Source organism: Anarrhichthys ocellatus, unplaced genomic scaffold (genome assembly GCF_004355925.1).
Source record: "Anarrhichthys ocellatus isolate YVR2014 unplaced genomic scaffold, GSC_Weel_1.0 scaffold15, whole genome shotgun sequence".
Lineage (NCBI taxonomy): Eukaryota > Metazoa > Chordata > Actinopteri > Perciformes > Anarhichadidae > Anarrhichthys > Anarrhichthys ocellatus.
Window position 1 is genome coordinate 379,896 of NW_022280045.1, and position 16,917 is coordinate 396,812.

Below are 16,917 nucleotides of genomic sequence, written 5' to 3' on the forward strand. Positions count from 1 at the left end.
CCCCCCCCTTCCTTCCTTGACAACCTCTCTTCTCTCCCTCTCTCTGGTCACCCTTCCTGTCTCGTACCTAACCGTGGCCCTTTTTCACCCTTGCTTCCTGCTCTCCTCTTCCTCTCTCTGCAGTCAGTCTTAACCATTCATTTGTCGGTGAGACTGCAGCCTAATGGCCCGTGGCAGGCCTTCCTCCAAAGAAACCCACACAGAGTGCTGTTATTAGCAGGCGAGGAGATAAAGAGGAGAGGGAGGCGGCGGACAGGCGGAGAAAAGAAGAAGGTTGAAATTGTGAGGAATAAAGCAGAATGATGTATGAAGGTAAAAAAAGAAAAAAAAGTTCACATTAACGCATGCATTCAACTAACAAGTGTTGAGGAGGCATCTTCCACCCTTATGTTTACGTTAAAGCCCCACGAAGTGTGAAGTGTGTGTTCCAGCATATGTGAATATTCACTCACACGGTGTAAAGAAGTCGGACAGGTGCAGGAAACGCAAGAGTTGAGCTACATGATACCGAATCACTTTCTTTTGAGGGCAGCTAAACGCTAGCATACCAAAACTGGTAGCAACAATGCTTCACTTCGACACGAAAAAAAAACTACAGAATCGACCTGAACTAGCTGGTGCGATTTGTTTTGGATACTAACAGGGAGAGATAATAAGAGTGAATATTGAACTTAATTGTGGTAAGACACGCCTCCAAATCAACAATAATGATGCTACGTGAGTGCTACAGGTGTAAGCTAGCAGGTGTTTGCTAGCGTGGTAGCCGCGATAGAGCTCAACGCTAAGGGCCAGGCTGGTAACCAGGCCTCAGCTTTCGATTGCCGAAACTGAAACCATGGTGGCCATTTTTAGTCACCTTTTACTTTAAATAATTAAGATTCTTATAAGTCAGCTTAGTAATGACAATGTGACATAAAAGACCAAAATCTTTATTACACATAACATAATTCTTTGTGTTTTATCTGAATTTATTTGAATCTCCAGTGTTGTCAGTTATCAGTTGCTGGTACACACAGCAGCAGTGGTGCAGCTGTTATGTCATGTTCTTCACACATCAGGTTGCTGGTTGTTTGATCATCTGCTCTCTCTCCCTTTCAAACGATGCTTTTTCTGGACCTTTGTTTCCGACTCCCACCACATCCGTCCGTTGGCACCTCCGGCATTGAAGCCGTGGATTGTGGGTTAAAAAGTGGTTTCCAATTTCTCAGAGATGGTTGCCAGTAGCGACTTGGCAACCGGTACCATCGAACCCTGCAAAAGAACTTTTTTGAGGCCTATGTTACCTGTGCGTTTACAGCTTCTGCTGCTGCCCCAGGTAGTAAAACCGTTATACGAGTTAGCAGGTGGCCTACACTTAGTTTGGCCCTTTGACTCTCTGTGATCAGTTGATCTTCATAGCGGTTTAGTTGCTGCATTAGTACTTTCATGAGTACGATCAGGATTACAGGAAGGCAGTACTCATCAAGTTGTTTAATTGTATCATCGTTATAATTTCATCTTAAAGGTTTGAAAGGCTTGCAGCTGTATGTAAACAGTCAGATGAAATGGAGTGGCACTGACTACGTTCACAAAGGAACATGGGAGTGGTGGACTTCTTTTGGGGGGGTTACAGAGTGGGGCGCTGGTCACATTTCAGATTCACGCAGCGCACGACTCGGAATAATTCCGCCACACAGGAGGCCCCCGGCCCATTTGCTAATGCACACTGACAGTCTGAATCACCATAATAGGGGGACTTGGTCTCTAAGTGATATAATTATTCGTAGCTTTGGCGGTAAGTGCTTCCTTTAAAACCTTATCCACACATTTGGGGAGAGAAGGAGCGATGACCAGGGAGAGACAAAACCTTAGCTATCAGAAAAGACCAAATCACTTAAAAAAAAAAAGAAAAAAGAGGAGGGGTCAGTGCTGATGAATCTATTTGAGGAACGTAAAAGAACTGAGTTTTTTCTGTAAGCCATGACGACGCCAAGGGAACAGAAAAAGACGCACTGCGTGGTTGTCGACTCCCATTTCCTCCCATCAAAGTCAGACAGATGTATGGAAATAGTTTCTAATCCTACAATAATGGATGTCTCACACACAATGGACTCTGTGGGCCCATGTCCATCTTGTTGGCAGTAATAGCGCTGTTGTGGGGGTGTGTGTGGGGGGGGCTCTGAGTGCTGTGGAGATCGGGTAAGAACATAGGACACAGGCGCTCGCTACGATACACAACTACGTGTGGATTCAAGATAGAAAAATTTGTGATGACCATCTGTGCGCCTGATATCTATGATCCACAACCACCCACCTCAAGTGGAGATGGGCGGCACGATGGAAGCACAGGATTCCCCTCGTTCAAAGGTGAGACGGAAAGCATCGGCAAAACGGACCGGCGGACACAAAAGCAAGGGCATTATGGGAACGGCGAGAGAGTGCCATGCTCGAAATGCAGCACAGGTGGAACTGAAAAAATATATAATCACATCACTTAAAAGACTCTTTCACGTTTGGTGCGTTTCGTGTAGGTATTTTTTTCCAAAAGTTAGATCGTCTCTTGTCCCGTGTTCTCTTTAGCCTGTCAACAAACTCCACATTGGAAACTTAGCAATTTAATAGAACTGAATACAAAGAAGTTAATTTAAAAAAAAAAGACAGAGAGAAATTGGGGCTTTAACAAAATTACAAAAAAAAACTAGAAACTTTAGTTGAAACGTTTTTGTTAGCTGGCCCCATATGTTCCCTTCCATCCGAAAAGCTGCAAACTTGCTCCACAGGTCATACCGCCTTATGTAAAAAATAAATTAAATTAAAAAACGCCCAACTATCCCTTTCAGCTTTTCTGGAATCTTCCAAAATTGCACGCAGCCAATAATAAAAAAAAAAGACAGACGCACACCTTGAACGAGAGTTCTGCTTGAATGCGTTCCATCCAACCATCAAATAATCAATAGCACCACAGAGATGAAGAGAGTGATGCTGCTGATGTCCCTCCCCCACTTCAACAAGAAAGGTTCGGGTCAATAACACTGGAAGTTTGAATTTGGGGGTAAAAAAAAAGAAAAAAAAAAAAAAGTACTGTGTAGTCCAAATAAAGTAAAAGTCCACACTAACAATCACATCCTCTGCATAGGAGGTCCCCCCCCCCCCCCCCCCAGAGATTTACCTTTTTGCTATTTTTTAACAATGTGAACCGTCACTGCTTTTCCTCCCTCACCTAAATCACCCTGGATTTTCCCCGTCTAGTTGAAGCTACAGCCCGGAATGAGTTATGAGATGAAATTACCCCCCCTACCCCAATTATAGAATTCAGGATCACCAGACAGAGTGTTTGGGGTCTGTTTTGCATTTCAAATGCTCCCTTTCCCCCTCCACGTCTGTCCATTTCTCTCCGACATTTGTTAGGCAATTACAACCAAACGAGGACATAATAGTCCGGCCTGCCAGCCTCGGCCTTCTCCTTCATGTCCAGCCTCTCTCTCCGAGACGTGGACAGGGGCCAAATGTAAACACACACACACACACACACACACACACACACACACACACACACACAATAAAAAGACAGGTGTGGAACAGTGCAATACCTGAATGCAGCAGGCTGCCAGCTTCAAACGTGAAAAAGGACAAGGCCACCATTGACCTCGGCTGATAATTGCACACCCACCACCCAAGGTAAAAGCACTGAAGATGGAGGGAAACGCACATGGGACTGGGAGGGCGTGAAAACAGGACAGGAGTGGTAAAGAAACCTGTTTGCTCTGTGTGTGTGTTTTGTTTTTTTAATCTCATCACATCTGCAGACACACACACACAGCCTCCATAAACACACATGTGCTGACAACTGTAAGACAGTTGCTGAGCGAACAGTACAGATGGCGAAAAATGCCTTTTTTTCTTCTTTTTTTTAGCGCTTGCAAACTGCAAACAAGTCTGGAGTCGAAATGGAAGAGCTGAAAAATCGCTGCAAAAAAATGTGTGAAATACCCGAAGGCCAGGTTTAAACAGAGAGCACGCAGCACAGTGCTGGAAATACAGCAAGGAAAGAGCCGGGATTCATTTCACGGGAGTGGGTGCTGCGCTGAAGTAACACTTCCATTTTAAAAGCTTCTTTGGCTTCAAAGTATCAATCTAGCTAGTTTTTACACTAATTCAATGGTGCGTTGGTAATATCCATACCCAGTTCATGAAATCTTTCCCATCTCTGCAAATAGTCAAATGTCCCAGGAGACCTTTTTCTTTTGCAAGGAGGTAATGCCATTTACCTCAAAAGAGCAGAGAATAAGCTTCCAAAAAACATAGATTGCAATTTTCTTGGTCGATTCTGTTATCGTCAGTCCTGCCGATTTTCTTACTAAGAACTAAAAATGACAGCAAGGTTATCGGTAACTTTTCTTTTTTTATTACCGTCCTGAAATTTCTGTAAGTTTGTAAGTTACTATTTGCATAACAATACACCACTGAAATGGTTGAGGAATAAATAATTGTATTTTTATTTAAATACATGCTTTTATTAGAAAAACATCCTGGCACTAGTTTAATTACGTCTTATGTAGCTGATAAGAAGTAGGGCAAACAACTGGATCTATTCTAGTTTCTCACCAAACTTTGAACACATCATGACGGCTTCATAATTATTATAAACCTTCGCCCCAATGCTTATGTTTTACTGAATTGAGCTTGAAAGGACTATAATGTAAGTCAATGCAACCTCCGTTAACCTTAATCCTCTGGCTGCAAAAAGAAGTCTGGTTGTATAGAAGTCTATGAGGAAATGACTACTTCTCACTTGATTTATTACCTCACTAAACATTGTGAACATGAGTTTATGGTCTCAGTCTCTAGTTTCAAGTCTTCTTCAATACAGCATGATGTTTATTTCGTAAATTATGATCCATTTAGAGTCAAATAGACCATAAAGCGGAGTATGCTTTGGGGAGGGCTTATTGTGATTGACAGGTTGCTGCGCGAACCAGAGCCGTATACGGCGTCTTTACGTCACTCATCCACAATCCAAACTTGATAACTTGTGTTCATTGGTTGCAAAGAAAACCCAACATGGCGAAAGTCGTAATCAGAGATGGCGACGGCACAAACCACTACGTCTAGTCTATGGTTGCAATAACTATTTGAACGGGGACAAAGTAATCACGGTGTTGCGATCTGTCGACACACACAAACTGTGATGCGAACAATTGTGTGAATATAAAAAAAGAGTTTGAGAGGTTTAAAACTGGCTTTCTCTGTCACCCCCACACACCTAACCGATCTCTGTTAAGAATATGTTTGCTGCTTCAAACCCTCTTTTTTTTGTTGTTACTTGGTGGTTATGGAAAGAAGCCCTAAAACGACAACCTCCGAGTAATATTTTAGATAATTAGCCCTAGTGCGCTCTCGCTCTCACGCACACGCGTGCGTACAGGCGCCTCTTCCTTTGATGAATATGACAACAGCGCGTCGTCCTAATGGCCTCATCTTTCACCAGCCTAATAAGAGTGCGGGGACGAGTTGTTTTACCAGTTTCTCTCTTTTCCAGTGTGGCGGGCACAGAATTAATTACACTGATTAAATGTTGTCTGTCTGCGTTGTGTGCCGGGGAAGGGCTGAAGACAGCCCATGTGTGTGTGTGTGTGTGTGTGTGTGTGTGTGTGTGCGCTTAAGTGGCTTAAGTCGTGGCACAGAATGGGCTCTGCTGTGAATATGCACGGATAAATAGATAAAGAAGAAATGCACTTAAGGAGGAAGAAAGTAAAGAAAAGATGTGCTTTTGCAAATTAATGTCCCAGCATCCAACTACAATTACCACTGCTGTGAAGGTTAAAGCACTTGCAAGTTGAAAATGTACCATTGCTTTAAATGAGTATAATGATGAGCATTTAAAGAATGTAAATCAAAGTTTCAAAGGGCTTTACCACGAAAGCAGCCAGACATAAGAATCCAATTACACGGCTGTACATTAATAGAATCGTACATAACGTAAAACAGGCAAAAGAAACAAATAAGTAAAAATAAGAATATTTGTGTTTATAAATTGGGACTTGAAGCAAAATTAAAGCTGCAAATAAAGAGCAAAAAGTTTTATAAAAATGCCCGATATGGAAAAGTACGCTACATTATAGTATTACAAGTAAATACTATGCATTTTCACACAAAGTTCGAAATCATTTTAATGATTTATTTTTTTTAATCCAAGTATCTTTACGCACAGAAACCAATTGCACAGAGTCTGATGCATTGTATTATTCTCTTTGTTGCACAAATTAGCAATACAAGACAACCTGACCCTGTCAGTTACATGGGTGCAATGGACAGCACTAATCCCAAAAGAGCCTAATGAATGACGAACATTAGCAAGAAGCTATCGATTAGCTGCCTAGAGGGCAATCACTACAGTATAATGCTTCGTAATGTTAAATCCTTTGTTTTGTGATCATCCCCGAGTCCCCGCGGTTCTGCGACCACACCTGCCACAGTCTTTGAATTCTCTGTATTTACTTTTGATTGTCGTAAAGTGCTTTTGTGTCAGAGACGAAGACAATCAACTAATAAGAGGCCATTTTCAAAAAAAAAACCGGAAAAAATCCAACCTCTTCCGAAAAACATTGACAGGCAAAAGTTTCGGAGTCGTGTAAACAGGATTCACACAACGTGAGGTCCCAACTATTTTTTAAATGTACGAAAATATACGGACTTGGTGTGCAAGGGTCTATAGTTTCCAGTCTATAGACTGGACCGAAGAGCCAACAATGAAGACAACCAGTCAAATCTTCTGACACATACAGTACATGCATTACTTCCTCCAGAACACACACATTCACAGCTTACAGCCATACAGGGGACTGCCCTCTGTGACTTTACCCACGGTTACACAGAGGAAATGTGAGCCAACATCCCGACGCCGTCAGTGTTGCTGTCAACCATCTGACCTCGTTCTCCCTCAACGGAGTCATGACCGACTCTTTCCAATTTCCCCCCACCAACCACCAACACTTCCTCGATCAGCGGCAGGAGCAAAGCAAAGAAGAAGGAAAGGAAACCCTCCGAGATCTCGCCTTGGCCCACTAACATCCCTTTACTATGCGGAAGCCTACAGACAGAATATGATTAAAGTGAGAGTCATCTTTTACTGATGCAAGGCACAGAAACGGAGAGAGGGAGAGGATGTGTAGAGGAACATATAAAAAAGGGCACGAAAGACAGAGTTACATATAGTTGCGTCGAGTGAAAAGCAGATGAAGGAATTAGGATAGAGAGCAGAAAGAGGGAAAATGAGCTGTGTCGAGTCATGAGAAAAGATCGGGGGATGAGGCGAGGGAGGATGAGCTCACCGCCTCCTTCGGTCTTGAAGCGCAACACTCTTGAAGCGCAACACTCTTGAGCAATCGGAGAGCGGATTTACGCCAGAGGCTCGCGAGCTGCTCCACAACACGGAACCCCGCGGCCATTCTGCCGGGAAATTACATCTGAGGAAATACTGGCAAGACCGATCACCAACACCTCCATGCACGCACGCACGCACGCACACACACACACACGCGCACACACACGAACCTCGTAGGACCTCCACAATAAAAAAAAAAAAAAAAAAAAAAAAAAAAAAGAAAAAGAAAAAGTTCAAAATGATGGGAAATCTGATGCAAATAGCTGCTCTGTTACGCACTTCAGGGTAAAGTTTCTCCAAAGGCCATCTCAAATGCTTACATTAACAATCAGCTATACTGAAAAATAAGCAATATTGGACATGAAGTCACAATTTTGCCACCGGATTGATTACTTAATCTATATGCCAAAAACATGACCAAACATTCTCAGTTTTCGGCATCTTGAATTTGAGGATTTGCTGCTCGTCTGTTTCATATCATCGCTATATGAATTTTGGGGGGGTTTTGAAGCAATTTAGATACGTCACTCCGGGAAGGACTTGCTTTTTCGATACATTACCTTGAGAATGTTTCATATTTTTTGCATTAGTTGCCAGCTATCCTGATGTAGGTGATTTCATATCTCGATAACGATACATATTACGATAGTGCGTTTTCTAGTAAGTCAATAAATAACTTTTCTTTCTCATTTCATCAGGTATTTTACGGTTTCAAATGAAATCATAAAAAAAGAATTACATTTTTTTTTCCATATTTACACTGTTTGTTGATCGCATTGAACTAAATGGTAATGTGAAGTAAAAACAAAACCGTAATCTTCAAATGGCATTCCCTCAAAATATTTCACGTTAGATTCTCCGAGACATGCAAGTCGGGAAGTTATCGGTTTAGACAACGTAATTGTGTGTCACGATAACTCGATATGTGATGATACATCATCATATTGAATTATCCCCAAACCCCACTTTGTATTTAACAAAAGTCTCCAAAATTCTCAACTGTTACATATTGTCTAAACACAAAAAGACATTCAAGAACATTGCCTTCATGAAATCATCTGGAATTGATTAGAATGCCGTCTGATCCCAGAATAAATTTAGAAAAAGGATGACGATCCGATGTGTCAACTTTTACTACTGCTGAGATACTCATTCGGTACCAAAAAGTAGGGCTGCACGATTATGGCCAAAATCATAATCGCGATTATTTTGATCAATATTGCGATCACGATTATTTATCACGATTATTCATTAATTTTAGGGACAACATCTTTTTATTGCACTGTCACGTTTAAATGAACAAGAACACTGCTTCCACTTCCATTGTTGTGCTACATTCTGGCTAATGTACAAATCTTTGCATCAGACTGGTCCTTATCACAGTGCATCTCGTAGAAGGAAAATATAAATAGAATAGTATCAACACTTTTTACCCAAAATTAAATCAACACAGCACTGCTTTTACTTCCATGTTGTGCTACATTCCAGCTTATGTACGTCTTTGCATCAAAATAAAACGTATACGGTTCTTATTCACCTGAAGCAAAATATAAATAACATTTTTACCCAAAATAAAGGCCTAACTAAAAATAAATATGTGTTGCTCACAGTATCTATTGGACACATGTCTTTGGCCAAATGAAATGCGATTGCATCCGTTATTCCAGCGTGTCTTTGGGAGGTGGATGGATATGCAGGGTCGCTGTTATGGGTTTCTGGTTGACGTTGGACATGGACGGAGATTCAGTGAGGTAACGTTAGCTTTGGCCTTAATGCATTCGTCGTACTGTGGTTTGTGGTGATTTTTGAGGTGGCTGAACAAGTTAGTTGTATGGCTATGCGTCGCAGACACAACTCTAACGCACTCTGTGCATATGATTTGTTCTTGGTTAACATCACTTGCCCTGAATCCGAAAAACTTCCAGACAACGGATGATGATCCTTTTTGAGGGGCTAGCTCCTCTCCTGTTGCTCCTGACATTTGATTTACCTTTCACTCGACACCCGTGACCGTCTGCCCTCTGTTCTGTTGTCTGTCTCTCTACTCTTCTACTAATAGCGAGTCTGCAGGGTGCGCGCATGACACCTCCCATCTCGTTCGCCCCCTGGTGGTCGGCTGACTGTTAGTTGAGGAAGCGCTTGATTTGATATGTAGCAGAGCACGCATTTTAAACGCCAATATCGCTGACGATCATGCTCATTTAATCGTGGCAGCCAAATTCGTGATCGCGATTAAAATTCGATTAATTGTGCAGCCCTACCAAAAAGTGCTGACGCTTACAACCCAGCCCTGATTAAAAGGCGGCGGATTCAGGACGTGCGATGCTCAGAGTTCAGCCGCCCCGCAGTGTGGGCTGACTGACTCTCTCATACATTTTTATCCTGTTTAACTTTGCTGCCTCGCTTTGTCAGAGTCACCGGTGCTTCAAAAGGCGTCGGGGACCCATTACAGCTTTATGTAACGTTGCAGAGACAGGGAACGTACACACACACACACGACCCCCCTCTCCCTTCTTTCTGTGAACAAGGGGTTTCTCTACAGCTGGGTAACAAAGCATGACCCAATAATCCCAAAGCTTGACTCAAAGCTTAAGAACCCCCCCATCTTATATCCCTTCCTCCCGCTCTCTGAGGACTTTATAAGGCTCTGACGAAGGGGCTTCTGGGTGCGTGTGTGCGAATGACGTTTTTTTTTTTTTTTTACAAATACAAGCACGCTTAGCTTTGATTATTCTTATTTTGACTCGAAGCGAGGAGTAGATTATTATGAACACATGGGCCGATGAGTTGCTGATGAGCTCACGTCTCTTCAATTCGTCAGTATCGCTTCAAAGAGGCTGACAGACAAAGACCTTTGCGTGTAATGGGTGGAGGGCATATGGGGCATACCAACTCATTTTTTGAAATTGTTGATGCATACACGGACATCTTTGACGGCAACACATTATCAGTTCCTACTGAATCGACCCTCTTTTCCCAAACCATGTTATTATTACTAAGCTTGCTGGAGGCCCTGGTGCATAAACTTTAAGGGCAGCAGGAAACTCCTCCTAGTCTGGTCTTCAACTTTCCGAGACTCTGACACCGATTCTGCCAATCCCACACAGTAGAGAAGCAGATCACAGACCACAGACCCCCCCTCCTTCCTTAGCACTAGATCTCATTAGCAATTACCTGGAGAAAAAAGAAAAAAAAAAAAAAAACAAGAGCAATTCCAGATCTGGCTTCAGGCTTCTGAGAAACCGGGACAAAGTCTCCAGACGAGTTTGAGTTGTGATGGGGAACAGGAGCTCCCGCGGTGCTTGTGATGGCTGTGAGGAATGACGAAAGAAATATAAATCACATCTTGTGATGGCCTCGCTTCAGTGTTTCCAGTGCGTCTGGTTGCGTGCTTGGTGGGTGTCTTTACAACCTGTCGTGCACCAGCGGACGAACCAACAGCAGCATCACCCAGCCTCGGCTCCATGCAGACAGATGATGACTTTTTGCTGTAAGTCATCATCTGTAAGTCATCATCAGACAGATGACGACTTACAGCAAACTGAACTGAATTAAAGTGGAATAAAAGCTGTTGGTTTTGGTGTACAAAACATTTACGCCGCCTTGTCTCGCTCCAAACGCCCCCCGGCTAAGTTCCTATTACAAAGAGCACTTGTAATAGGTCGCTTCCTTAAAAAAACAAAACAAGTACTTGTCGCTACTCTAAGTGGCGATTATATTATGCCATGTCGGGTGAAAGCGATCTTGCCACTGCCGTTGTACAGGTTGCGTAACACGATCCTTAATGAGCGCCGTGCTCGGTCGCACAGCCCATCCGAAATCCAGCTGTGCAGCAAAACCAATCGTTCCCCTGTTAGGTGAGTCAGTGAACACCCCGCCACAGTAACCGGTTCCCGTGGTGTGCAGTGTTGGAACAAGCCAAATCTTATCTTGGTGTTACACAGCTATTTGGCCCCCGTCTTCTGCATTTGTTGTCGACAGACAAGACAAGACCGTGTGCCTGCCTGCTTTATGGCTGACCTTCGGGGCGGGGGGGGGGGGGGGGGGCCCGGGGGGGGAAAGACTGGAAGTGTTTTTGAGTGTGTATGCTTTTTTTTTTTTTTTTTTGCTCGTTTAAAATTTCAACTGACGCTCACAACCAATGGGAGTGCGGTTTCTTAAATGCCCCCAATTTGCACGCTGGCATTATGTGCTACAGAACTTCTGAATTATTTCCAATGGAATCCTGTACATGAACACACCAGAATTAGCAGATTATTCCCCCAGTTCTGCTGACACACAAGATACAGTTTCACCTGTGTGTGTGTGTGTGTGTGTGTGTGTGTGTGTGTGTGTGTGTGTGTGTGTGTGTGTGTGTTGGAGCAGCAGGTCGATGTCCTTGTAATGACAGGAAGTGTTTAAAAGTAGGTCACTGCTTCGAACTACCACAAACACCCTTCACTAAAAGTTATGGTTTACAAACAAGCCCTGCATCTGGTGCAAATGTAAAGGCCCTGGGGGGCAGAACAAATCTGACTTCAATAACTGACATAATCAACTTCCTCAAACGGACAAGAACTCATCAAGCCAAACAGCGACACACAGATCAAATGTCTCACTTTCATATTCACAAGTCTCAAATTTCATTTAATTATGGGGGTGGAATCGATAAGCATATACGATGCAATTAAATACAGGCATTCACAGAGAAACGCAGGAGTAGCCACAGTCTCTCCCCCCCTCCCCTCTCTCTCCAGATACCTTGGAACATGAAACCCCCAGACAAGCTCCAGTGGCTCTCACACCATATGGCCGAAGAAAATTCGTCTCCCGGTACCCACAAAAGGCTGGTTGTTGTTTTTTTGTCTTCCCCCCACAATCTATCGGTTTCATCCCAGCTATTTCCCCGATGTCTAAAGCTAATTATGTGGCTGCGCGGAGCCGGGTGCGTGAGAGCTAATGAGAGCGTGAGTGGAGATGAAGCTGTGCGGAATGGCCCTTTGTTTGGAAACAGCCCTCTCTCCGCAGAGCGCTGGAAACGCGAGACGCTTATCGATCATTTCGACTGGGAAGCCCTTTTGTGTTGCGAGCGACTGAGAGGCTGCGGGTAAACGCACTAATAAAACGCAGTTTAGCGTTATAGGCAGAGTGCTAACGGGTTAACTTGAGTAATAAATATAAAAACAACACAAAACACTAGCGTGTATTCTCCACGCTGGTGGCGACTGCGCTCTTTGTCAGGTCCGACCAGCAGTGGCAAATAAACAAAAAGCTGCGGGGGGATTTTTTTTTTTTTTACGGATTAACGTTGGATTAATCATAATAAGGGACCCAATAACCGCCTTTGTTCCTCGCCTAAGCCGTCCTCAACCGACGGCGAGTTAAAGAATAAACGACTTTTTTTGCAACGAGGTATTCGCACAAACAAAAATAAAGCCCCGACGCTACGACGCTTTTGTATCCGCGTCTGTCAACCCTCCTTCCGCGCCTCCCCCCTGCCCGCCTGCCGGAGTTACGGCTCCAGCCAGCTCCGACCGTCGACGAGGAGCCCCGGAGAGGAAGGAGAGTGCTTGATAGTTGACTAAACCCGGTTTTCTCGTGTTTGAAAACCCCGTACCCACACACACACACGCACACAGCGAGGCTTCAACGTGTCAAGGCAACGCCGGGCAAAGGCGCAGCAGCCGGCGGTAGAGCTCCGAAGTAATGAAAAGCCACAATAGGAGGAAGCCCTTTAATTTTTTAACAGCAGCTGCTCGGCTAAGCTAGCAAGCGACATTATTTTCGCTTCTCTTTTCACAGAGGGGCCAAAAAAAGGTCGAAAAACTGACAGCAAACGTTTCCTTGTAAGCCCACTAAACTAAAAACACGCACAGAGCCAAGTGTGGTTGTATATTCGGGGAAAATAGCCGCTTTGCATACTTTCCACGATAGCAGCGAAAACTTCCATCAATCATCCCCAGTGGAGATCCAGCAGCAGAGACTTGGAAACGGTCCACACTGTTTGCTGTCAAAAAGCTTCGCTTCGTTTTTACTATAATATTCCACTTACCGACTTGTAAAACGTTTTCCACACAACCGGTCTCTAGCAGCCGGATACCCCGGCGGAAAGGCAGTCCGTCTCCCGTCCCCACTGCTCCGGCTGCCCCCACGGTAGCCGTCGTACCGGTAGATCCTCCGCCGGCGATTGTAGGTCCGGACCCAGCACCTACAGCTCCGCAGCCGCCGGTAGCACCCTCCTCGCCGGCGACTCGGCACTGAAACGAAGAGTACATGCATATCTCCTTTTCGTTGCGGGGAAAAGACCAGTAGACGATGCGGCGCTGGACGGGCTCCGGGATCCGCTCGAAGCGCTCCTCCACTCTCTCGAAGGCCCACTTTTCCGCTACTGCCTTCGCGGCGCAGTCCAGTAAGGACTCCGGAGAACGAAACCGGGAGCTGGGCAACCCGCTGCCGTGGCCGGGCCCCGGGCCGGGACCTCGGGGAGCAGGGCGCAGGCAGGGTCGCTTGCTGGCCGGTGGTAAGGAGAGGAGGGGATGGGGCGGCTGTTCTCTGCGTCCTTCCGCCATGGCGAGCCGATCAACACTGACGAGACGGACGGTGTGCGGACACCGAGCAGCAGCAGGAAGCCGAGTACACACACACTTTCAAACACGCACGCACACACACTGTGCAGCTAGTGTCAAACCAGACAGGATATCAGACAAGACTTCCGAGCACAACTTTCAAAATAAAACATGGTATTTACAAAGTGTGCGAATTGTTTAAGCGAATAAGGTTAAAACTTCTCATGAGGGTTTTTGTATTGTCATAATACATTATTGTTTAGTTGCACTCACCATACTACTCTAATTTATATTTTTATAAATATATTTCTACCCCTTTTTACACAATGCAACATAACATACCTTTGACGAATGCATTACAAATGTTGGTTATTTCAATGTTACTTTAAATATCAACTCTGCTACACTTTCAGGTATATTTTTCATATCTTATTTCAATATTACTCTCACCAATCAATAAGTCTGTCGCTTTCATTTTACTTCCTAATGTCTGATTTGTAATTAAATATGTTGTTTTGTTGGCTATGAATAGTCTGCGTATGGTTTTATTGAATAGGATCCTAATCAGAATGGGCTGGAGCAGAGGGGAGTCCAGCTGCAAACACAGGTCTTCCTAAATTCCACGTATACCTGTTCCCTTCCTAGCCTAATATTAAAAATGGTAATACAACTCTATTAAATGATGACTTATACTGAAGTATAACTGTTGGTGATGATGCTGGAGATCAATTCAAGCCACAATTGCTTGATTGAATAGAATCAAAAAGTTGGTAAAACAAGAATATACCCATCCCTTTACAGACCTATTCTGAAATAGCTGAACTTAAGAGCTGAACTTAAGTTCACTTCACCGTTTCTTTATAGGGAGTTCACCACAGAGGAGGAAACCTATAGGAGTTTGACCTATTCTTTATTATATGAAGGTGTTACATCCTCTTATCTGACCCTATTTCAAATCAGCAATTGATTGAACAGGAACTACAGTTGTTCAGACCTACATAGAGACCTACACTGATTGTTTTTAATGTTTACCTGTATTAATCCATAACAGGTTTCAGTGACCGCTCATTCCCGTTACTGTCCCTTATCATGTGATTTTTTTTTTACCAGGTTGTGAAATTATCAATTTTTCAGCCAATGTAGGTCAATCAATTATTTCAGATTAATTCATTTTATATAATTAAAAAATTCAGTTATTATTGAGAAACCTAATTTCCATGACAATCAGCAAAGTCATAGTTTAAAAATTAATATAAATTCCCATCATTATGTCCCATATAGTATGTTTTCTATCATTCATTTTACACTTTAAGTCAACTGGTTGTCTTTTGCCTTTAGTGTTGTCCTGCTCTGGCCTCCACAGCGGCAGAAACTACAGCATAGATGCAGTTATGTCAGGCAAGCATTTTATTGAATAAAAGTTCTCTGGTAATATTGAGTCTTTTATTTTCAAAGCCCAATCTCTTAATTTCCTGTCTCTAAAGCTACATGTCTGTGTGACTTGATGCAGCTGAGCAGGCAGAGAGAGAGAGAGAGAGAGAGAGAGAGAGAGAGGAGATTGATGGGAGGTGGAGGACGTTACATGTCACTAAACAACACAACAACAAAGCACTCCAGTCTCCTATCAGCGTGGAATGCCAGCTACAGCTCCCAAATCTGCTCGCTAATATTCAAATACGCTTTAATATTTAAATGAATGGGTGTAAGCCATTGATGCAAAAGCAAGCATTTGATGCAATAATAAGTTGGCAATGAAAAATACACACTTAAACCAAACACCAGTAAATGAGAAACAATCAAATGAAATAGATATACACATACATACTCCTATTGTTTTTTATTGCTGTTAAAATGATCGTTGCACTCTTCCTCTGACATGACGGTGAAGTTGCCAAACACTGGCGCATTTGAAGTCAAAGGAGATAATGATTCCCCGGCTTCTCCTCGTGAATAACAAAGTTACTGTTTTGTAAATTGAATTCCCACTGTTATGTGGCCCATAGGTATCAATGACCTCAGGTTAGTGAATACACATTCATTTGAATGGGTGCAGCACGCAGTTCTGTGGCCGTGTGCCGCAGCAGGACACGGAGGGTTCGGAGCCATGTTAAAGCCATTCAGAGCAATGAGCCTCGTTTTTCAGGCGGTATTAAACGCGCATGAAAGTTCAAATATTCTCAACTTTTCAGCCCCAGGCGCGCGGAGTCGCACTGCTCGTCAATGTCTCACTTGACCGAGGCAGCCAATCAATCAAGCAAGAGGCGGGCTTTACTACTTTACCACTGACTTCCTGTTCTGATGCCAGCAGATGTGGTGGCCTCTAAGCTTACTTGGCACAAAAAAAAAAAAAAATCACGTTCTGGTAACGCAGCGCTACTTGGATTTATAGCTGCAATATAATTACTCTTTTGGAAATTGTAATCCCCTAAACTACTCATAAGTAATATTATTTCAGTGTACGACTTTGTTTGTAACTACCACAGTGAAAGTGACCTCATCTTACTAATATTTTGGTACATTTTCATCTTTAAACTGTGAGAGCTTTTTGTAGTATAGCGCTACGGTCCTTTGGTTTGCCTGTGTAAGTGAATGTAGCGGCCCTCTGCTGCATAACAGAAAGAATAGCGACAGGCTGACAAACTGCGGTGGAGCAGACAACACCAGGCTTGTGCATGATTGAGTGTGTCCTTGTTGGCGTGTGTGTTTATAGGCTACAGACCAAATTCTACGATAAGCCATTGGAAAAAAAAGCTATATTTGCCTGTGGACATACAGTAGTAGAGGTCGGTATCTACTTTAAAAGAATACACCTTTTTGTTAAACTATCAAATTGGTCAACTTTTTAATGAATGTAAACACCGACCAATCAGAGTTCTTAAGTTCCCCTCGTGGTTGCATCCCAGAAATGCTTTGCAGAACGTTGGTGGTGTGGCTTAAACTTTAAAGGGCACTCTTTCGCTATGAATGGGTGGATGACGGGACACAAAGTACAGCCAAGGGATCGTTCAT

At 43.5% G+C, this 16,917-nt stretch overlaps 1 protein-coding gene across 1 annotated transcript in view; it reads right to left on the minus strand.

The window, feature by feature from the left end:
* Positions 1 to 13,994, minus strand: part of zswim5 (zinc finger, SWIM-type containing 5) — a 34,494-nt gene extending 20,500 nt beyond the window's left edge. Inside the window, exon 1 of the mRNA XM_031854856.1 lies at positions 13,395 to 13,994. Coding sequence (XP_031710716.1) covers positions 13,395 to 13,911 — 517 coding nt within the window. The 5' untranslated portion in view covers positions 13,912 to 13,994. The remainder of the gene's footprint in view (positions 1 to 13,394) is intronic.
* Positions 13,995 to 16,917: the final 2,923 nt, after the last annotated feature.